This window comes from Alligator mississippiensis, chromosome 6 (assembly GCF_030867095.1).
Source record: "Alligator mississippiensis isolate rAllMis1 chromosome 6, rAllMis1, whole genome shotgun sequence".
Taxonomy (NCBI): domain Eukaryota; kingdom Metazoa; phylum Chordata; order Crocodylia; family Alligatoridae; genus Alligator; species Alligator mississippiensis.
Window position 1 is genome coordinate 96,205,827 of NC_081829.1, and position 23,893 is coordinate 96,229,719.

The following is a 23,893-nucleotide window of genomic DNA, read 5'->3' on the forward strand; positions in this document are numbered from 1 at the left end:
TTGCTATATTCACTATATCTTTTTATCATTCCTATGTTCACATCCCTATATTCAACATATGCACTCTTTCCCTCTCTCGGAAAACAATTTTGGAAGCCTGCTGCAAATAATTTGGGAGAAAAAAGGGGATTTTTTTTTTTTGTGCTTGTTTGTTTGCCTGAAATATTTCTTTGCTAACATGGGACAGTCACGGCAATTTTTATTCAACCATTATATAGAGGTTTATTTCACATCAACATTCATCAAGTGCCTAAAAACAAAATCCTCATGCTATGCTTCCATAGGCACAAGAACATTGTAGAATCTGAGCCTTCACAAGTATTGGCAGGTAATAAGTATTTTTTCTCTCTCTCCTGAATGATGCCCCTTTATCACATGCTATTCTGCTGACAAGAGATTGTGTTATCGGCCAATGAACTTCACATCTTTCATAGGTGCAGGCAAGATGAATGTCAACCTCTCATCATATCGTAACTCTTGCCTTTTAACTGCTAACATTTTAAATAGATGGTAACCTCTTACCATTTATAGGTTACCTTTGGACTTTCCAGAGAAGTTGTGTTGGCCGGAGATCTTTTGTGGCTGAGACCGAAGGTGAATTGAGCCCTTTTGCAAGCGCAGTTTTATTTAGAGGAACCTTGCAGCACCTTTAAAACAACTGATATAAATGGGTTTCACGCAGAGAATTGTGCCTGTTTGCAGTGATATACATTCGGTTACCAAGGCTTTTTGGCACCGTGACTTGACCTTCAACATTTTACATATAATAATATGGTAATTCCAGTAATTTCAGAGATGATTGCAGAGCAGGCCCTCACACAAGGATGCCTTTAAAAAAAAATCTTGGGGACATTTGGGATTCTGCAATTGCTGCAGCTCTCCGTTTCACCACCTTGCAGTTTTCAAGTTTCCAGGAACTGCCAGGAATAAAACACTGCATTGCTTCTTGATGAAATTATTGGGTTATCATTTGAATAGCATCTGAATGGAACAACACTGCAAAAAGTATTTTTTGTTGGGTATGAAAACAATGTCTAGACTGGGAGTTTTGGCTGGGTCACTTAGAATCATAGAGTCATAGAAAAGTAGGAGCTCATCTAATCCAGCTCCCTGCTGATGGCAGGATTATCCTTATCTAGCCCATCCTAAGGAAGTGTTTGTCTAACCTATTCTGAAAAAGATTGTGAACAACACCTTATTTTGGATGATTACGTGGTGCACGGGGTTATCTGGCTCCCTTCTCAGCTATGTGTGCACCATCGATTTAAATTCTCTTAGACTTATGTATGTTCAGGAGACCTAGGGTCTTGTTATGCGGCGACTTTGGGAAGCTTCTGGAGGTGTTAACCCCTGGATTGTCCTCACATTAAGGTGCATAATGAGTACTTAAAACCACTTTATGGTATTCAACTTACACCACTGCAGGGCAGGAGTATTTCTGACCCACGGTACCCAGCTCTTGTTTCATTAAGGCGCAGAGGAGATGCAGAAGCAGAGATGGGCCACCCAAGTTGATGCCCTCCAGTATCCCAGGATCTCTCACACCCTTGCCCATGGAGCAGGGATAGAAACCTGTCCTGTCTCACCAGCCCTGTTGTGGCCACTCACAGCTACAGCTCCTAGCCCTGCCCCTGCTCACCAGACCTCTAATGGCAAGTCCCAGCTGCGCAGATGGGGCACAGTCCATGAATTTTCTAGACTAAAGGTGTGATTGCTCCAAACTCAAAGCTAGCACTAACACCAATTGACATTTGTGCGGCTCACAGCGTAAGGTGTAACAAGGCCACTACTTCCAGAGCTGATAAGAAATGGAGTATGCAGGTGTAACTTGGATAGTGGTAAGTGATGGAGTCCAATGGAGTCAAATCTTCTTCTTCTCTTGTGTACACTTGCATTTCACCATGTTCATCTCAGCGGTCTTTGTGAGACAATAATGTGAGAGAATAATCATGCAAACAGGGGATGAAAGGAACTGGAAAGAAGTGTGGTTTATACTAGCAATAGACTTGCTTTTGACTCAGCCACTGAATTTAACCTTATAACTCACTGTGATCCTGAGTATTTACTGCCTTACTGACACATAATGGCTAGAATCTCAACCCCAGCCCTACCAAAGAGCCCTCTTCTATGCCAGTCCAGGTTACACCCCAGATATGGGGAAAAAATCACTTAATTTTCCAAGACGATCTGGACAGTCTGCCATGAGTTTAGCTAATGACAATCGAACCAAAAAGGATGCGTGTGAAGTGTTTAAAATCTATACGCTGCATCCTGTGTTCATTCATCTCCTCTAGGAAAAGCAAATAAAGTTTCTCCCTCGTCAGGGGGTGGATGATTAATGGAGACCTTGCATTTGGTTGCAAGAACACGTGTTGACTCTATTGACTTTTCTATACAGAAAAAGAGGGGGGAAATCAGCTGAAGTGTCAGTAAATGCAGCCTGTTTTCACTGTGCTCAGTATGAGTGAATACATTCTGATCACGGCTGGATACTTGTCTGAACAGGGAGTAATTACCTTTGCTGGGGGAAGATGAGTCTTTACTTACCCTCACTTCTCAATCCAGATGAGAAAACAACAGTTCGGGACTGTTCCAAAAAAGACCTCCCTCACTGCACGTGTGATTTTGGGTCTAGGAGACTCTTCTTTAAATTACCTTTTAATAACTCGGTTTTACAAGGATGGGATCAGAAAATATTTAAAATGAAATGCTCAAAAATATGAAAGACAGAATCCCCATATTGCATCAGACTATCTAAAGCATTTTTTTTTGTGTTGAAGCGAGGAATAGTGTCCCCAGACAAAGACCGGCAACCAACTGTGTTAGGTGCTGTACAAACACAGAACGAGAAGGCGTGCTTCTGTCATTCAACATACAGTCTAAATGACCCTGTCCTATCTCCCAAGTGAACAATACAGGGAGTTTTGAAGGAAAATGCAAGCAAGCATGAAATGGGCACTTGTGGAATAACAGATCTAGATAGGGCCGGGGTTGTCAACTGGGGGTACGTGTACTCTCTGGCATACTTGGAATGGGGCTAGGGGTATGTGTTGGTGGGTGGGGATGGAGCAATGCCACCCAGCAGCCCGCGCAGCCACCTCCCAGCAGCAGGGCCGGGGGGTGGCAAGGGCAGCAGCTCCCCTCTGCAGGTTGCACATGTGCCACCCGGCTGGCTGGACATGGGGGGTGGGGGGGGCTGGAAGCTTGCATGTGGTGGCCACTGCCACTGTCCACCACCCTGCACCACCACTGCATGCAAGCCCTCCTCCCCCACCCCACTACGTGTCTGGCCACCATCACCCCCCTCCCCGCTGCTCTGCCAAAAGTGTACCCAGAAGGGGTATAGTCCTTAAAAAGGGTTGAAAACCCCTGATATAGGCTATAGCTTCCTAAGATCCTTAGTGAAAGGTCAGCTTAGTCATGATTACAAGTATTCCAAACTTTGCTTTATTTTGATATTATTCCTATCCTGAACAATGCATCTGCATTTATTTTATTATTAATATATGCTTCTACATCAGATCAATGGCTAATAGGATACCAGAGGCCGAAATTGGTCTTATATTGGTCCAAACTGAATTCTGATTTCTGTTCCACGGCCTACTTACATTATCAAAAGCATATTTAAAAAAAAAAAAATCAAACGTACTTTCCATCCTTTTCATGCCATTCACATTTCAATCAGCTTGGACAACAAATCTAGATCAACATGTTTTCCTTCAATTCCGACTGATATTTCACTTGTTACCCTTTCTGGTTTTTATGCAATAACTGTTGTTTTTGCACTTCTAACTCTTGACTATTTACATAGACATATTCCATAATTAAGTTTGCCTTTAAATTTCCATATAAGCAGCCTGGGGTTTGGATTTCTGTGTGAACAGCAGTGACATTAAAAGAGTCGCATTATAAATTTCTTTCTCATTCTATCGTCTCAAAATTAAGTCTTTGTAATGTGTGCGGCAATGTAGAGAGGAGAGCGGAGCACTGCAACTCAAGGCATGATGGTTCAAAGCTGAGGGCGCTAGCACGAGTTGAGGGACACAGTTTCACCTTTTTTTTCCCAACCACAGATGTCTTTAAAATGTCACCAGGGCCCCAAAACTTGGAGAACTTTAGATACCTAACTTCCTTTGATTTCTGTGGGAGTTAGGTGCCTACATGCTTTTGGAAGATCTGGACCTTAAACGCTCAAACTGTGTCTATATGGCTTCCAATATAGTCAGGTTTACCGCTGACATCATGACTCCCACCCATTCAATCAGACTTAGGCTCATGGGAGATCAGGGAAAGGAGGAGCAGCCTACTGCCACTCTCCTTATTTCTCATTTGAGATAGACTCTGAGCACACAAAGTTGCTAAATCAAGACTACTCTGTGCTGACTACTTGGCTCAGTTGCCAGTCTCTGATGCTCCTGGGGGTGGGTAGTAAGTAGGTTGTGCTTAGTTTGTCAGTGGTGAGCCCAGGAGAAAAGCTATATAGACATGTCCTCAAAGCTTCAGTTCCTCAGCTGTGAAATGGTGATCAATAGGGACCTACTCCATTTGCGATTTCGCAGATTTTGCAGAAATCACAAACTTGGGCAATGTTTGGGAAATCTGCAGGGAAAAAAAATCTGATCTAAAATAAAATGCTGGATCCCCATAGGGAGGCAGTGGTGCTCACGGCTGCTGTGGCCTGGCTGCCCAGGTGGCCGGGGTTAGGAGGGGGACTCCCGGTATGACTCCACCCCTCACTGCTGATTGGCTGAGAAGGCTGCCTGTTGTCTGACCCTGCCTCTCTCCACCATTCAGCAGCAAGGGGTGGAGCTGCATTATGGACACCCCGATCAATCAATCAATCAATCAGCAACAAGGGGCGGAACCACTGGGACCCTTCGACCAGAGGCATGGGGGGCCCCACTGCAATTGGCCCGCAAAAACAGTGGCCGGCCCCACGATTTGCCCATGAAATCGGCTGCCTGCCTCCTCGATTTGGGTCAGTCCCTAGTGATAATAGCACTGCTCTACTCCCCAGGACCCTTGTGGCAACACGTGCATTAAAAACAGCAAAGTGCTCAACTACAGTGATGGGATCGTGGGAGTTCCTAAGGGAGACAGGAGGATGGGAAACTCTGACTCATAGCGATTAACAGCGTTCCTTGCACAATCCAGAGCTGACTGAGTTGATGGAAAGACTCTTATTAACTTCAGCGAGCTTGGGATCGAGGCCATCGATTTGCATTTTTTTTCTGCTCCAGTTGCTTTAGAACAATTAGTGCTGTTCTCTGATATTTTCAAATACCGGCACGAACAAGATGTAGGTAAAGGGAAGTCACGAAAGACTAGAAAATTCTTTTTCCTTGTTTCTATATTTATCCTGTAAATATTAACCACTGGTGCATTAGCTCAAAAATAGTGTAGGGGGAATGAAATAAGGACTCGCAGAGAGCATGGTTAATTATGGCTGGAGAAGCCAAGTTCCTTCACTTGGTCCTTTGACAGCAGATCATCTTTTTATTTGCATTTTGATTACTAACACTTTTTATACGTCAGCTAATGTGAAAATTGCTAGCATAGGAGCCATCAAAATGTTATGCCTAATGCATCTGATAGTTTTAAATGCTCTTGTAAAGCACTTTTCATCAGTGGAACTCCAAGTGCTTTGCAAATGAGATCAGGAGTGTTTTTCCTGTGTTATCAAGTGAGCTGCCCAAGTTCACCCAAGCAGGGCAGTGGCAGAGCTGGGTTGAGCATCCTTGTCTTCTGGGTCCTGTGCTCGGTTCACACCCAGACGGCCATACGTTTTGTATGGTTTGAGGAGAGAGGTAGTTAGCCGTGTTAGCCTGAAGCCAGGTAGAGGGCAGGGCAGGGTGGGACCTTACAGACTTACTGGTTCAGAAAAGCATGAGCTCTTCATAGGCAGCAACCTACTTCATCAGATGCCCCTTTCTAGCATCTGACAAAGCAGGCTGTTGCCTCCAAACAGCTCCTGCCAGAGGGTTACCGCTGTCAGCCTTCCAGAAACACAGGGCAGTTTTCTCTGTGCAGTATACATACATTTGCACAAGCTAAAATAATGTATCTGTCTTATGTGTCCATCTAGATGGTTTATGCTGTCTTATAAATAATTGCCTGTTAGGAAATTGTGTGCATTAAATGCCCTCTCCCTCTTTTTTTCCCCATCTTGCTTTGTAATTAGTTGGCTCTCCCTGCCTTTTATTACTGGGTGAATGATGGGTGGAGGAGGCAGCTGAGCAAGGATTTCTGAAATGCCTGCATTCACTCTGGGAAGTGCCACGTGTGCGGCTCCTTTCAGTTTGCGTTTGTTGAGTAGCTGATTTGTATCTGCCATGTGCACAGAGACAGTAAAAGATGTGTTTCAAAAAATGACTCGAGTGATTTGGAGCAGTAATGCTGATGTAGATGTGTGTCTGTCAAAATGTTGTGTGTTTGCCATTTGTTGTGCCTCCTGTTCTGTTGCTTCCTAACTTGGTTTTGTCTCTTGCTGGAAGCCTGAAATCATTCTCTTTGTAGAGCTCAGACATAAAATAGCATGATTTCTCCAGGCAGCGGCAGGAGAGGATAGATTCACACTTCTCTCCAATTCATCGGCAGTAAGACCAATTAAAGCATTAATTGATGGGGAGAAGTTACTGCTACAACGGCAAAGCATCTATCTGCTGTCTTTCCAGAATGATCACCCTTGGATTAAGCTAAAGAGCAGCTTCACTAAGCAAAGCCTGTTTTTTTTTTTTTTGATACATTACTGAATCTATAATTCATAGTATCAAGGAAATTAGAGATGGAAAGGACCTAGCAGGTTATCAATGCATTCTCCTGCCATTTCAAGATTGTTCCTCGCCAAGGGCTGGGTTATAAAATTTCAAGCATTAAACCCCTTGTCATCTTCCCTGTGCAGGTACTTCCACAATCCTAACACATCCCACCGTTAGGAATAATTTTTTTTTTTGATATGCTTGCAGCCAAAATTTGCTTATGCAGTATGTTTTCCCAATATAAACTGCCCCTCTGGTGACTATCTCAGAAAGAGGATAACAAGCTACTGTTTTTGCCTATGAACCATAGTCTGTATTTGAGTGCTGGAGGCTCAGCTCTAGCTATTGATCATAAGAAGCCACTGCTAATATGAACCGAGTATAACTAGGGTGTGCTCCATCCTAAGGGATCCCTTTGTCTTTGTTTAAATTCATCCTGTATGCATAGACTATTATCATATATTGCTTTATTTTCACAGTTGGTATGTTGTAATACAGTCTGCTTGAGTCGCTTAGCATGGTTTCACCAGGCCTGGAAGCCTGCATCAGGTCTTCACAAAGTTCTGGCTAGTGGTACACTCTTCTTTCCGACCCCTCTTACCCTTTGTGCCCTCATCTTTTCCATCCATGTAGATTATGTTGCTGACTGACCCGGAGATTGAGAGCAGCTTGTTGATCAGCTCTGATGAAGGGGCCACTTACCAGAAGTACCGGCTCAACTTTTACATCCAGAGCCTGCTCTTCCACCCCAAGCAGGAAGACTGGGTTCTGGCCTACAGTCAAGATCAGAAGGTAAGAGCCTTTGTGACCTGTTATGAACCACGTGGTTTCCTCATCTGCCCTTCCCAAAGATGACACATTTTGAGCTTGCCTTTCTCAGAGGGCCTCTGCTTTCATATGCACAGTAATTGTGCTTTCATTGACATGCATGCAAAAAAACGGTGGTTGCATATACATGACCATAAATAGGAGATTTACTCTTGGATGTCAAGTTTGCTAAATATTTGCACCCAGAGGGATCGAATCATTGAGAACCAAGATTTGAGGGAATGTACCCAAATGTGGAACTTGATTTGGGGCAAAAAAGCATATAGTTAGCAACCCCAGATGGTTGCAGAAAGTGATGTGGATGTTGCTAAATGACTTGCATCCAAACCAGAATTAATCCATCAAAACTCTTGTCACAAGATTTGACAAGAAATGTTATAACAACATTTTAAAAATCCAGCACTTTATTTATTTTTTTACTTCATATGCCTCTTCATTTTGCAATTCCGCTGCTGTCTACTCAAAATCTGCTCCAAGCTTCAAGTATCAAGCATTCCCGAAACAATATTATTTCTACTTTTTGATTTTCCAGCTATCAGCAAACCAAAAATATCAGGTACTCCATGCTCGCAGACCTTCATCATTTTCTGTTTTATAGCCTTAATAATGTTCCAGGCTAGTCAGCACTGGTACTCAGTGGACAATACAATGATGTTTCTTGGTGCATAAAATAGATGTTTGCCGTTTGTTTCCCAAAATATACGGTTCTTCTTGCTCTAGCTTGCTTGGCATGTTTGAAGCCAGATGTTAATTGTCCAAAGGGAAAAATATTTAATTCCTCTTCTTCTTTAGCTCTGTTAGTATGGAAGTTATTGTGGCTTCTTTAATATGCCCTAAGAATTGCCTCCAAGTTGAGACACCTTGACAGGGTGGATTTTCATACGGTTGGTGGTCACGCAACAAACTGAGGCATTTGTTGGTTTCTTAACAGTGATGGATTTAAAGAACACAATTTGGTCCTTATCATCCGAAAGAAGATTGGGAGTTGATGTAACTAGAGTATGAAGATGTCTTCTTGGGGAGAAAATGCTAGATACTAAGTGGCACTGGAATCTAAAGAAAAAATGAATACCATGAACCAGTGGCTAAAAAAATGAAGCCCAGATACACTCAACTTTAAATTAAGCACAGACATTGAACTGTGAGAGGGATTAATCACTGGAACTAACTACCTTAGAAAGTGGTTGATTCCTCATCTGTTGATGTCTTCTAATCAAGACTGTAGGTTTGTCTTAAAGAAAACCGAAAAACAAAGCTATTTGGCACAAGACACAGGGAACAAGGTGAAATGATGTATGGCTTATGGTGTAGAGGTGGGTCATACAAGAATATCTAATGGCCCCTTCTGCCTTGAAAACCTGTGATTATGCAGAACTGGGTCTGCTAAATATGTGCAGTTGGAAATGCAGACAGATTGTGCTTGGATAGCTTGTTTGTACGGCTTGTGCCAATCCAAATCTTGAAGTAACGTGGATATTTAAAGTTCTCTGCTGCCTTTCATCCAAGGATTTCTATGTTCTTTTTTTCCCCAAATATTGTTTTTCTTTCCCTCCTGCATCTGTGTGAAGTAGCAATGTAAGTCTTCATCAGCTTGGGAAAACTGAGGCAGAAGGACACTAGCACAATAAGGTGACAACGGATGCTCATGGACGTGGTAGGAATAGCAGCACAGTTTTAGGCACAAAACAAGTATCCTTCCATGGTTGCAATCTGGTATCCTTCCAGAATTAAACTTTGGGTAAACACCTTCTTTCTGCTTAAATTCCCACTGCAGTCTCCATCAAATGCTGTGTGCTTCACTTGTCTCATGCATTTTCTACAACCACATGCCATCGGAGGAGGTTGCATTTCAGTAGGGTAAAATAATTCCTGGATGCTTTAATTTAAATATTCACGGGATGTTGGATCTGCCTGTTTATTGCCTTGTAACCCCTGTTCAAATCTGCTAGCAAGTCAAAGTGCTCTCAAATATGTTGAGTGTTTGGGGCCCTATGGGCTGCAATTGCGGTGTAATAATAATATGTTAAGTACTGGAGGAAGATCACTGATGCTATTAGTAGTAAATCCCACCAGTAGAAATAGCAGATACTTGGAAAATAAATTTCTGTCAGGATATTTGCTAGAATAAGTAAAGATCCTGAATTAGACAACACACAATATCTTCCAATGGATTTATAGTAGATGGCCCCATATGGCAAGAAAGGCAGACTGTTGGAGACAAAAGGTCCCTCGTTCCAATAAGCAAATGATATTTGCCATTATTTCATATGGAATTCCAGTTGGTTTATGAGCAATCCCCATTGCTTTATTTTGTGGGGTTACTGTATTTCCAGGATCAAAAAAGAGCACACTTGTGGGGGGAGGGAGGAGGTAGCAGGGAGCTGGGGTGGGGGGAAAGAGAGGAGGAGGGCTTTATGATTGCAGTGGGGGGGCAGTGATATGCCTGTGTCCTGCCTCTGCCCCTCACTCCCAGCCCCCCCTAGCCTTGCCAGTACCCCTCACTCCTGACCCACAGTCCCTGGCCCCAAGTGCTGCGATGCCCCTCACTCCCACCCTGCAGCCCTGCTTCCCCTCCCCCCCCCAGCACTGCTGGTGCCCCTCACTCCCGACCCAGAGACCCCCTGTCCCTCGAGCCTTGCTGCCCACGCAGCTCCTGTATGTGTGCATGCACACAGACACACAGACACAGACACACGCTTGCCAGAGCCCACACACAGAGCGCGTGACCCCCACCTGTGCAGCCATGCACGCTGCACAGCTTACAGGGAATGCTGCTTGGGGCATTCATAGATTCATAGATGTTAGGGTCGGAAGGGACCTCAATAGATCATCGAGTCCGACCCCCTGCATAAGCAGGAAAGAGTGCTGGGTCTAGATGACCCCAGCTAGATACTCATCTAACCTCCTCTTGAAGACCCCCAGGGTAGGGGAGAGCACCACCTCCCTTGGGAGCCCGTTCCAGACCTTGGCCACTCGAACTGTGAAGAAGTTCTTCCTAATGTCCAATCTAAATCTGCTCTCTGCTAGCTTGTAGCCATTATTTCTTGTAACCCCCGGGGGCACCTTGGCGAATAAAAACTCACCAATTCCCTTCTGTGCCCCCGTGATGAACTTATAGGCAGCCACAAGGTCGCCTCTCAACCTTCTCTTGCGGAGGCTGAAAAGATCCAGTTTCTCTAGTCTCTCCTCATTGCAGAGGCTGAAAAGATCCAGTTTCTCTAGTCTCTCCTCGTGGCATGTGCTTAATGTAGTGATCATAGGGTTCAAAGAACACAGAACTAAACAACAACTTTTATTGTGGAGCAGTAGACAAGCGTCTGCATACTCCTTGCTTCTAACGACCTTAGCTGATCCTTGTTGGGACTCGTGCACATTCATGCTGTGGCAGAGATGGAATGAGCATGGGACACGCACAGGACCAGAGACTGACTGATAGTGATGATCACATAGAGACTGGGCCGCTTCCCTCTGAACGGCACGTCCTTCAGGGGCTGATACAGAATGCGCTGATAACATGGGAAAACTTACATTGCTTCTCCTGTTCCTCTTCTTTGAGTACAGGACGTAGGTCTCCAGGGCTGACATCCTCTTGCTTTTACAATCATTACATTTGCTTGTCAGCTTTGAAGAAAAAAAGGAGCAGTAAACTGTCGGGCGTCTGTGCTTAATTGCTATGTGATTGCATTCATTGTTCCAGCCTGAGAGACTGTAGTTACATGAGCTGATTCTTATTACGTAATTGTAGAACTATTGCCTAATTCTCTATTTTCTCTATAAGAGAAGTCACAAACTCAGAACTAAACTCTAGACAGGATAGATCATTGTTAGAGACACAAGAGCTCATTGGAGGTCTTGTGCCCTTGGCTATGATAGGTTTAATCAACTTGTTCATATGGTAAGGACTGCTTGATGGGAGCATGACTTATTTCTTCCTCTATAATTTTAAAGAATGGTTTGCTATGTAATCAAAGGCTGGGAGAAACCTCCACCTACCTCATGGGGAGATATCTCCTGCCATTCAGATGGATGGGGCACACTGAAACAATGGCTAGTAATCATCTGTGAACAGTGGAGCTATTTGCAGTGATGAGACACAGTCAGGATCAGACAATGCAAATCACATGTGCATGGCTAACTGGAACATACCTAATTGCTTTTCTTAGATGGGATGTGCAAAGGTGCTTGAGTGTTGAGTGACAGCAGCAGCAGCAGATAAGCTGTTTTATAATGGTCCTAGATTCCTTGCCTCTTCTTCCTCTATTTTGAATGAAATTTTGAAGAGCAAGGCTCCCAGATTCAAAAGGTGCCTCTAAACAGAAGGGATTTGCTTTGCTGTTCCTAAATGTTTCAGGGGTGTAGGTTGTAGCCATGGTGGTCTAAAGGCATAGGCAGACAAGGTTCTTGGTTTCCTAAATGTGTTATTTCAGCTCTCTATATTCCTTTACATGACTTTGGTCCTGGAGAAAAGTGCCACATGTAGCTCCTTGGAAAATGAAATTTGTTTTTTTGTAAACTGTGAAAGAAGTAAGAATTTTTATGGGTGGTATCTTTCACTGAAGTAAGTGAATGGTTGGGATAAAGTTAGATTTCAATGTAGAGCATTGTTCAACACTGCTTTGGAAAACATGTCTATGTGTATCCCAGCCGTGCAGTTGGTCCACTAAAAGATATATCACCCTCAGCTGCAGCATCACTCCAGTAGTACCAAGTTTTGTAGATAAGGACCTTGGTTGGGATAGAGGAGATTAGGGTCCTGTTCTTAGTTGGGTAGCAGACTTCCTGCATAAGCCAGGGCAAGAACACCTGTGATCTTCCTCCATTCCACATGTGGAAAATCAAGAGAGGGGGAAATAGAATTATATTCCTCACAGAGATGAAGAGGTGTGTCCATAGACTAGGGTAGTGGCTCTCGAACTTTTTAGACTGAAGGCCCCAGTCTTTAGACTCAGAAAACGCCAGCACTTTGCTTTCACTTATTTTTATCTAGGTACAGAAATTACATACAAATCGGTACAAGTGATTGGAAACTGGTCTGAACCTGTAATAGAGCAGACGTTTGGTGCAAATAGAATAGATGTTTGGTTTCAAAATGGCAGAACCTGTTTTAAAGTAGACTTTGATGGACGTAGTATCAGATTCAATCAGTTTAGGTTAAACCGATTGAACTTCTGTTCCCTATCCTCTCCTGATTCAAGTTGTGACTCAGTCCTCCAGCATCCCAGGATGCTTTGTGATTCCTTGATAACCCTTTTCACAGGATGGGCCTGATAGCTTGTGCCAGTGCTCCTCCGCTCTGCCGGTCCCACCCCTGGGTTGTCATCGAGCTGGTGGGGGGCCCATGCTACAGCTTTCCCCCACCTGGTTCCTATCCCCCATTACTGCCACAGCAGGTCAGAGGCACTGACTCATGGCAGGGTGGGACCGTGAAGCCTAGCCCAGTTATGTGGGGGCTTGCCCAGCTGGACACATCTCTGCTCAGGGGGATGGTATCAGGTCATGGAGCTCCATTTCCTCCCTCACTCCCATTGCCATGGTGCTGGAGAGAGATCTTTTGCTAGCTTCCCCACCCCATCCCAGTGCTAACATTGTGTGGCAGCCCAGGGCACCCTTGAAAGGACCTGAAGGCACCCCAGAGTGCCACAGCACCCCGTTGCAGAATCACTGAACTAGGGCAATGGGTTTTATAGAAGGAAGGGGATATTAGGTATTATAGATTACATTACAAAGTAATGGTTGGCATTTGTGCTTATGTTTCTTATTTGTATTATTATTTTTAATATTTATGGGAGTCAGTAGGGTGCCCAGCTAAACTAATTACCCCTTACACTTGCATACCTTTGACACATGTAGCTAAAGATGAAAACCATATTTGCAGAGTGAGTACATAGAATTTCTCAGAAGATCTTGGAGGGTCTGTTGGAGTCTCCAATATGTCTTTTAGGTATGTAAAGGTTTCCTTAAAACAAATTGTAAACTCTGGCCCATAGTTTTAAGATTCTGCTTTGTATATGCGTGTGTGTGCATGTGCAAGTGTGCATGTGAAATGCCTACAATTAAAGCTATGTCATTCTAAACATATATATAGGTAGAAAGCCTTGAGCTACACATGCAGTCACCACGCACCTGGATTTTTCCAAACGGGGTCATAATCCAAGAGGCAACTCAATCAGGAGCTGGCTAGCCAAGGCTTATACTATATTCTGAAGATGAATAGGGGAAAGATAAGAAGATTGTTCATCTTGCCGCTGTTTTTTTTTCTCCCTTCTTCCTCATAGTCGTTCACTTCATCTCATCTCAGCAGTGAGGGTAAAGCTGTCAGATTATATCTTTCTTTAAATTTGGCCATAAACTAGTGTGCAAACTATGCTATAAAACACGCCTTCCAAGTACATCCACACCTCACTAAGCATAGTACGCTGGGAAACATCTTAGAATAAAGAAATAAAACAAATAGCGTATGGTAATAAAAGAATAACCAATAAAAATAAAGGGAACAAAAAATCAAATTGCTGAGCCTGTGGCAGCCTGTCCATTCAAACTGGAAGAGGTACATTTTGGTTGCGTTGTGTGATCAGGGGCCTAGCAGGTAAGACTCCTCTATAGTAACAGCCACCGGTTTTACCCCTGACTCACTTGTCCTTAGGCAAACCCGCATGCATGGCATCTTCATCGGTCTGAACAAGAGCGCTTGTCTACCTTCCAGGGGCTTGGGTGAAGCATGATGGATTTGCTTGCTCACTGCTATGAGATATTCCCTCACTGGCTGCACAGAAACTATCTCATTTCTTTCAAGTGATGCCAACATTTATGGACATCGATGTGTTTCAACAAAGACTTCTTAACCACATGCTCTCAGAGGCAGATTGGTTCAATGGGCGGGACACTGCTATGGAAGTCAGGAAATATATTCCTGACTCGGCTATGGACCGGCTGCATGATCTGAAAGCACCTCATTTCATCTCCTCGTGTTTCTATTTCCCCACTGACCTCTTTGCCTCATCCATTCAGATTGTAAACTGTTCATCCTCATCCCAATGCCTAGCAACAATGGGGCCCTAAAGGCCCTAGAGCCCCTGGGCATTGCTATAATGCAAATGATAACGTTTAATTTGTTTTTAAATGAAAAACCGTGTGCGCGCGCACGTGCAGGAAAACACTGAATTGTGTAGAAATGAGCTGTTTGCTTTTTCAGCAAATATTGCCTTGAATTTTCATGAGGGGAAAAAATATTGCAAAGAAAGACCTTCCATTTCACTACCAAAGTAACTGACTTTTCACCCCCAAAATAAGGCAATGCACATTTTCAGGTTTTTCTTTTTCCCCACCAGCAGTGCAATTTTTTTTATTCATTTTTCTCACGCCGTTCTCCTGACTGCTGAACAGCCAACCAGGGCATTTGCAACACAAAGGAAAGCAGATGCAACCCTATGCTGGTACAGGTCGTGCAAAGCAAGGCCACAACAGGGAAGGTCATTCGCAACAACAAGGTGCTAGATTCAGCATTCCTCAGAAGTCTTGAATCAAGGGTGGACATCTTTGCACGAGACAGACTCGTTCAGCTACAAGTTGCCGGGCTCCAGATGGTTCGCCGAAAGATTAGGGAAAAGTAATTCCACCCACTGCAGGTATTGCTAATTAAAATTCTGCCGCCGGTATTCTGAAGGGGCTCTGACTTAATGACCTAGTCTCAAAATTCATGAATGAAGGAAATGGCTTTAAAGTTTTGCTGTGACACGCGCAAGCTCCCGCATTGCAGGCATGGGTTGGATCTTTCGCATCGCGTTCTGCTCAAACTGGGATGAAGTTTGGACACCAGCTGCTGCGCTCTTCCCTATAAATATCAAGACTATTGAGGAAGAATCAGGAAGACAAAAGGAAGACAGGGAGGGAAGGGTGGGAAAATGCAAGCAACATTTTTTCTACATGCAGGAAATTGTCCCCAGCCCCTTATCTCTGCCATGCACACACACATGCAAAGGAAATCTCTGCTGTGCAAGTGTCCTAGGGTACCCAGGCAATTATAAGCCTTTCTTAGGGCATCACTCACTGCGATAGCGGTGAAGAATCAGAAATGGAATCAGCTGGAAAGGGGAAGGCAATCTCTGAAAGGCAGAGCTCGCTGGCTTCCAGAATGATAGATATCTCGAGGCTTTATCGCTCCCCCTTGTTTCCTCCACCATTGGCTAAGTAAACACCCAGGCATTTGGTAAATCTACTGATGGCTTACATATGGTGTGACTGATGAACTGTTACCATTTTAAAGTGCTCGAAAAATCATTCAGCATCATATTTAATGTCTCATCTCATGCATATTTAAATCCATTAAGGAACCAGGCACAGAACTGGCAATTAGAGTGGATGTGGCGGCAGCATGAGGGGAGATGATGAAATATCCCTCTGGAAGCCCATGGTTTTCCAGTGGGACTTATACTTTGCAGGCTGTTTGAGCAGGGAAGTGGCAGGTGGTGCCTGCGGTTCATCGTTTGCTCCGGTCGAACCCACTGGCAGTAGCAAGCTTAACAAAGGCTTCTTGCAGCCAGTTGCAAAAATCCACGTTGCTGAAGTGTTGTTGAGCACAAATGGTCTTGTTCACTTGGGTTCAAAGGCTAGGTGCGGGCCATTGGCAGCACGTAGGGGGTGCACGCGGGTGCACGTGCACCCCCTGAGATTGACAGTGCACTCCCTGAGAGAAGCGCCGCTGATGCAGCTGGCAGCGCCTACGGGCAGTTGCTGCTTGCCACCCCCACCTCTCCCTGCTGCCGACACCGCTGGTGGCATCTGCGGATGGTCACTGATGACTAATTGCTGCTGCTGGCGGCGTCTGCAGGTTGGTGCTCGCCACCTCCCCCTCACCGCCAACACCACCGTGACTGCCTGTGGGTGCCCCCCGCTCACCGCTGCAATGTCTCTGCTGCTACCACCATAGCCGCCACCTGCGGGCATTTGCTGTGCCCCCCCAGTCTCCGGGGGCATGCACCGTTCATGGTACAGGCATTCAAAAAGCCCATGGCATCGTTTAGCTTGGAAGTGAACAGAACATGCATTCAGCCTTTGGAGGGCGGGGTTGGGAGGGTGTGGGGAGCAAATCTTAGACAGGGTTCTGCCATTTTTTAACCAGTCTATGTGCATGCCACAGCTTGGTCCTTATCTTAAACCAGTCACACAACAAGGGGCCAAAATCCACCTCTTTTACAGACTACATACAAAGTGAAAAAACTCTGTGCAGTGGAGAGAGAAAATTTGTTGTTTTGAGAGTTTTGGGCCTTGTTAAAAAGAAAAAAGTGTGCCAGAAATAAAGGGAACAATTCAAGAGAAACAAATGTGGAATCTGTCCTGCTGTACTCAGCTTTTTGGGACGCATTAGATTTGTCCCAGGAAAGCTTCTTCATAGATGAAAAATATTTGAACAATACCCCAGTGGACACTAAGAAGATGCTTAAAGCATTAATGAAAAGAGTTCAATTCATTCAAATATACCTAAGGTGGTAATAATGTGCAATATACTAGTAATAAACTTATTTGGTATAAATGAATGGGAATAAGATGCAGGAACCAGCTGATTTTATTTGAATTATACTGTTCCGGCTGGAAGCAGAACCGTCTGTATTCATTTTGCCTTTATTATGTTTACATTTTAAGCTTCAAAAGCAGTTACATGTATCCTGTTGATACTTTGTGCAATGTATTCTTGTGCTACATATCAGGAATCAAACTCTAAAATCGCATTATAGACTTGCAAAAAGGGTTATTGTATGTAAACTCCACTTTAAATACAACAATGGTTTGGTGAATAGATTCCCTTTGAAAAAAAAATGCCCTGAGAACATATATAAGAACTTAAGCAGCTCATGTAAGAGGGAGAAAGTTTTAGATGAAGTTGAAGAAATGGGCAGCTAGGAATCGTATCAAGGCATTTGGAATGGGTTTGAGCCGTGCATCCCAGGTCCCCGTGGAGGTTGCAATCCCATTGCGAGGTAGGTAGGTTTTTGTCTACAGCAGGACTGAGAAAGCGTGGTAAGAAATTCAGGTTAGAGCTTATGAATGCATGGGCTCTTGTGGTTAGATCTGTTTGTGACAGGAACAAAGGAAGATTTCATGGAAGCTGGAGGTTAGAAAATGTGTATTGCTATAGCTTCTTCAGGAAAAGCGTCCACAGCAAGGGGAAACAATAATAGTGCTGAGCCCGTCCTTGAACCTGCTCTGGTTATCATGGTGTCAAATCCTGGATTCAGTCTAAACCACCCATTCTTCATCCACACTTCAGTTTTCCATCTGTACTGTATTTTTATCCTACTTATCTGACAGGATAACATCAATGCCTAGACATGTGATGTGTGCCATTGTTGACTTAGCAAGAACATGGGAACTGCCATATGGGCTGAGAACGGTGGGCCAGCTGGTCTAGTATTCTGTCCCCAGCACTAGCCAGGGTCAGATGATGTTTCAGAGGAAGGCAGAAGCAGCCTGCCAAGTAAGCAGTTGGGGGATAATTTGTCCATGTATAAGTCTCTTCCTAAGGCTTAATGGTTTGAAATAGGTTTGACCCCTGAAATGTGAGACGCATGTGCCACCTCCTTATAGTCCATAATGGGGATAGTTCAGTGTTAAGCTGGAACAGAGATAGGATTGGCCAAGGGACTCCAAGTGTCACAAGTGCTTCTTGGGCAAAGGAAGACACCTCTCAAGATGACCAAGGGGCTAGGCAGGTTTTGGAAGGCTTACCTTTGACCATGACTTGCAAGAAGAGTTGACTATTAAATGCTTTGGATTTGGTGGACGTATATTCCTTGCATCAAGGTCAAGTGCAGAGAGTACAGCTTTTCCTCTCTGGATTGTGCTTAGGACATCATGAGCTGAGGAGCGTGGTGGGGTGGGCTGTGTGCATCTAGAGATGACAGAATCCACCACCAACTTGCAGGTGGAGAGGGGAGATTAGATGCATTATCTGCATCCTGATGGATGGATGGATGGATGGATGGATGGATGGATGGATGGATGGGAGGCAGGGAAGATGACTCAGATTCATTTGGACAAACCCTGTATTCATCAGTAAAATTTTAATCTAGGGTCCTCGCTTGGCATGCTGCAAGATCCAACACCCAAAAGGGTTAATTTATTCCAGTCATAAATCTGGGCCTTTTCTGATGAAATACGAACTTTCTGAACCACCGGGCAAATTCAGTGCTCCTATAGGAGACATGGGGCACAGAGTACAATGCTATTAACATGCATACCCTGACTTTCCTAAGCTCCAGTTCTTTATAAAACCACTCACAGCTCATCTGGTTTAACCTGAGGGCACATGATAATGTTGGAAGATTTCAAACCTGTAATTCAGTCAAATCTGGATGGGCAGGCAGCATCCTATAGGGCATAAACTCATACCATAGATGATTAGATTTACATGAATTAAACCAGTCTGTGCCTAGAGAACATTAAACCCTTGAATGCCTTTTGTGAAATATTTGTTGTCAAGACTTTAACATTTATAGGCCAATAAACAAAAATACAAAACCAGGAGGATAACAGATAAATTGAATACGGGGGCAGAGCCTCACCTGGTAATTTGGTTTAGTTTTATTAAGCTAGTGGAGCTATAGTGATTTACGCCAATTGGGACACTTGCCTACACAGCCCAGGCAAACAAGGTACTTAAAGCATGAATCTTAGTCTAACACAAAAACTATTAGCCAAATTTGAATGTGATTTAATATTTGAATGGCAGCTGAGATGTGCCACAGTCACCAATGAAACCATCCAGATAATTTGGCATTAATAGGAGAATTATTTTGTGTTTGGCTTAATTTTTTGTGCATTAGGGGTAGCTTTGTATAACACTTGTGTATTCCTGGGTCAGGAATTAAAAGAGATATATATGAAAAAAAAAATTGAGAATGAAAGTAAGCCGCAGTGCCTAAGGGCACTTTTACATGTGCTCCAGGAGTGGGGAAGGGGGGCAGCGCTTTGATTAAAGCACCGCCACATCTCACGTAGCAACATCCCTGCACTGAGAAATAGCGGCAGGAGCACTTGAACTAAAACTTGCTTGATGAACTTTATTTTAAGTGCCCCTGCTGCCATTTTTAAGTGTGGGGACATTGATACACAAGGCGCAGGAGGCTGCTTGAGTGTGGTAATTACCGCAGTCCAGCAGACTCAGTGAATTGGTTGAGAACTAGGCTGAACATTAGGGTGCCTGCACACAAGCGCGGAGGACACTCTCAATTAATTAATTAATTGAGTCTGCTCTGACACCCTGAAATTCCAGGACGTCAGAGCAGCCTCCTGCGCTTGTGTACAGGCTGCCTAATATTCAGCCTGGTTCTCAACCTTTATAGAGTCATGCTGTCCCTCTGTTAGACCCAAGCCCTACTACTCAGAAAATACCACTCTTTTCAGCCTCTTCATTGTAATAAAAACTCTCTCTCGGGATTTCTTATGAAAATCTCATCCCCATAGTCTCTTAAGAGAGGACATTTCATTTTCAGAACATTTCATAAAATTTCACTCTTTACAAGTCTTCGGTTACCTAGAGAAAAAGACCATGACACTATGGATTCCTATTTCTGGGTTAAATCTGGGATAAATCTCTGGGCTTATTTTGTGAATCATACATAGGTGTTTGCACACCTAACAGTACTAATATTGTGCAGGACCTTACAGCAGGCTTAAAAGGATTTCACGGCATCCCAAAGTATCACATCACTCTGGTTAAGAATAACTGGTTTAGACAGTCAGAGGGAGAAATTGGGTGTAGGCCCCAGATTCAGGCATTTTAAATCCAGGATGAATTGGAAAATGTTAAAATTTTGGCCAAGAACAGGGAAAAAATTCTACAAATCAGGTGTTGAGAAGTCATCTAACATTCGGTGCCTGATGCACAGCAGGTGGATGTGATAGCTCTGTGCTGCATAGGGGTTTTCTGGAGAAAAAAAATGAGTAGGATTGTGAAATGTTCATGTATTCAGTTGATGAAGACCATATAATTATCTAGCTAGGATGCAACCTCATTGACTGGGAAATCATTTCTTCCTCTTTCTGAAGTTTTCACTTTGTACTCGCTCATTAGCAATATTGTCTGAGTAGGAACAAAATAAAAACAGTGAAGATTTGGCCCTCAGAGAGAAAATTACATTACAATTCGGGGGAGGGGAAACGGTTCTTTTTCTATTTGTGTCTAGAAAAAAATGTAACAACGTTAACTCGTTTTTGTTTAATATTAAATCAAAATTAAATGCTTACCAAAGAAAATGAAATGTCCTCTCTTAAGAGACTATGAGGATGAGATTTTCATAAGAAATCCCGAGAGAGAGTTTTTATTACAACAAAGAAGAGGTTGAAAAGGTTTTTTTTTTTTCAGACAAACACTATAACTACCTTCTGAAGAGAGAAGTAATCATATCTGGTGAAAGCCAAACTTTGCCTTTCAAAAGAAAGAAAGAACTATTTAGTGGCTAAGGTGAAAAGAAAGCTTTCTTGGGTGGTGTTACTTTAGGTCTTCACATTTTATCATGTAGAGTCTCTTTCTCTGTGAAATACCGACACCCGACTTGTATAAGGGAATGAAACACCAGGCCATTGGTTAAGGTGCTTGGATTCCTCTCCTTAATTAAAGGAAGCTTGGCTGTCAAATGATCTGAATTTAATTAACTAGTTGTTACATGTACCAGATTTATTACTACAGGCAAAAGGGAAAAGGGGAAAAAACATTGGGAGTAGCAGGAAGGTTTGACAAAACCTTATTGTCTGACTCTTAGTTTGCAATCCCGCTTCAGTTGCAAATACGCACCTTTGACAATACCCTCTGTGCAGCTATTCTTAAGACGCGGATCTTGATAGACTTTGCATAGGTACGAAAAAATCTGCTTTGAGAAAATAATGGCGTGAACTTTGTTAGCTCTCATTATTACAGGGTCTCAAAGCATTCGGCTGGAAAACTTGGGTTTGAAATGTCATTTAACAAAAGATAACGTGTTCACCTTTTGCAATTTTAAAATTTCAAAACAATATTTTTATTGCAAAAATCATTTTGAGAGAGGCTCTTTCTATCTGTTCTTTACTCAAACGAAGATGCTTTCTCATATGCATTTCAAATCTTCCAGTTTTCAAGCAAACGACATAAGAAGTGAAAAATATGGACAGTCTTTGAAATGGCAATCCAGTTCTTTCTGCCCTTTTTCCCTTTATAGTTTTGCTTCTCTCCCCACCCCCCATTTCTTCCTTCTATTTTTTCCCAAGCTTGATACTAAAAAGGAATAGAAAAAAGGGAAAAAAGAAGCAAAATAATCTGTTTTTCCCCCCACCCAAGTATGTGTCAAAAGATTTAGCAAGATTCACTATTTTTTAAATAGATACCATCAATGCATTTGGCTTCTTGATGTCTCCTGGAGGTATGGTCAACCCTGCCTCTAAAATCAGGATCTCCAACATTAAGAGTTCATGTAGTAGTCTCACAGGGAGCAGGCAGTCTGGATACCGGGTGCCCACTTCGAGTGGGCACTAGCATGGTAGCTGCTGCTAGCCCAGACACGGCTGCTATCACTTGCAGCTGCCCTGGCCCCTGCACTGCCATTGCCCAGGGCAAAGACCTCTGGTACTTACGCCCATCAGTTTGTGACTGCCCAAACTTGCGTAAGGGATCTATGGAAGAGATCAGAATACAACTCGGGTATCTTAACTCCCAGTACTATATGTAGAGCATCTTTCAAACCATCCAGAAGAGTCATCATCATCTCCTGGCCTCCTTAGTACCAAAAGAAAGATTCCCACTGCCAGTGCTTTTGCCTCTGTTATTTTAATAATGACTTATCCATGGAGGAGACAGGAAGGGTTCAGAATTGTCTTTATTTGATATAAAATACTGTTTGTTGATTGCCCTGAAATAGCGTCATATAATGAAAAAGACACTGGGCCTCGTCCTCAGGCTAAACTGGAAGAGGACGACCATCAAATACTACCTAGTGATTATGTGGAGCCAGTGAAAGAGAGCTCAACTGCCAGAAAATAAGTACTGCTCCATCTCGCATCTCTCAAAGTTTCCATATGGAAAAGCTAAAGTTAAACAAACCAAAACCAAGGCATATAGACTTGCCCATCCTCCCTTCATTTGCCTTACCAAGAATTACATTTAAGGAGAGCAGCTGGTTTTAAAAATGTGATAAAAAAGGCCATTTATTTCTTATTCCGCTGGGCCACATCAACATCTTTGCAATAACCCAAGCATGCTCCTTGCATTGACCTTTCTCAGTCTGGTTTGATTTTTAGCAGGATTTAAAAAAAAATAAAATGAATGACTCACTGGAAGGCTTTTTGTGTAACGGCACAAGGGGAAGGGTGTCGTGCTGTTTGCTGGAGAAGCAAAGCAGTACATTTGAGAAACCAAAGTTTTCAGAGTTCAGGTTAATAATGAACCATCTAGTAAGCAGTGAGTCCAAATATGAGTATCTCTGGGGAAATCAAAGCTGTCCACTCTAAACTTTTTGGTAGAAATTTTCTTTAGGATGCAAGTACTTGGAACTCATTGCCTGGTAGAGGATTGGAGACCTATGTGCTATCCATTGCTGACCTGGGTCAAGTCCCCCGCTGTGTAAGTGCTCAGGTCTTCAGCCCCATGTTTGAATTAAGTCCAGGTGATAGGCAATTGAAGCATTTGGTGAGGTAGGTGTCATTGCAGTATCTGAGGCTGGAGATAGGTCATTAAACTTACCCATGACCTGTGGCTGGAAATTCAGTTACAGAAAGACACGAGAGCCTATGGCAGAACAGTTCAACCTCCCTGGACACACTGTTGCTGACATCAGGATTGCTGTTCTCAGGCAGAAACATTTTAAACACCAGTTTGAACAGCAAATTTTGGAACAAGAAATCTTCCTTCAACTGGGCTGTGTTAAGTATGGTTTAAACAGGGACCACAGAGTCTTATCCCATTGCCTAGATTCATTTTTGTGACCCCTTTGTTCCTATGAGGTCTTTGCTTGTTTGCCTCTCACAGCGCTCCCCCTCTGCCTTCCCTCTCCCTCCTGCTTTGTATTCGAATCACTCACTCCACTTTATCCTCTGCTCTGTGCTGTCCCTTCACAGCATCTGATGATGTGAGCTTGAGTTCACAAAAGCTTGTGCGCTATCTCTCTGTCACACACACACACACACACACACACACATAAGTGTGTGTGTGTGTATATATATGTATATATGTGCGTGTGTACATACACACACACATACACACACATTTTAATCTTAGAAAGTCTATAATGGTACATAGCTATGTTAGTCTGAAGTCAGCCAGAAGATGGGGCAGATAACTACCT

At 43.4% G+C, this 23,893-nt stretch overlaps 1 protein-coding gene across 3 annotated transcripts in view; it reads left to right on the forward strand.

The window, feature by feature from the left end:
* SORCS1 (sortilin related VPS10 domain containing receptor 1) overlaps positions 1-23,893 on the forward strand; it is a 425,694-nt gene that overhangs the window by 254,097 nt on the left and 147,704 nt on the right. For all 3 annotated transcript variants that reach the window (XM_059730193.1, XM_059730192.1, XM_059730191.1), the window contains exon 4: positions 7,392-7,550. In XM_059730193.1, the coding sequence (XP_059586176.1) occupies positions 7,392-7,550 (159 nt within the window). The remainder of the gene's footprint in view (positions 1-7,391; positions 7,551-23,893) is intronic.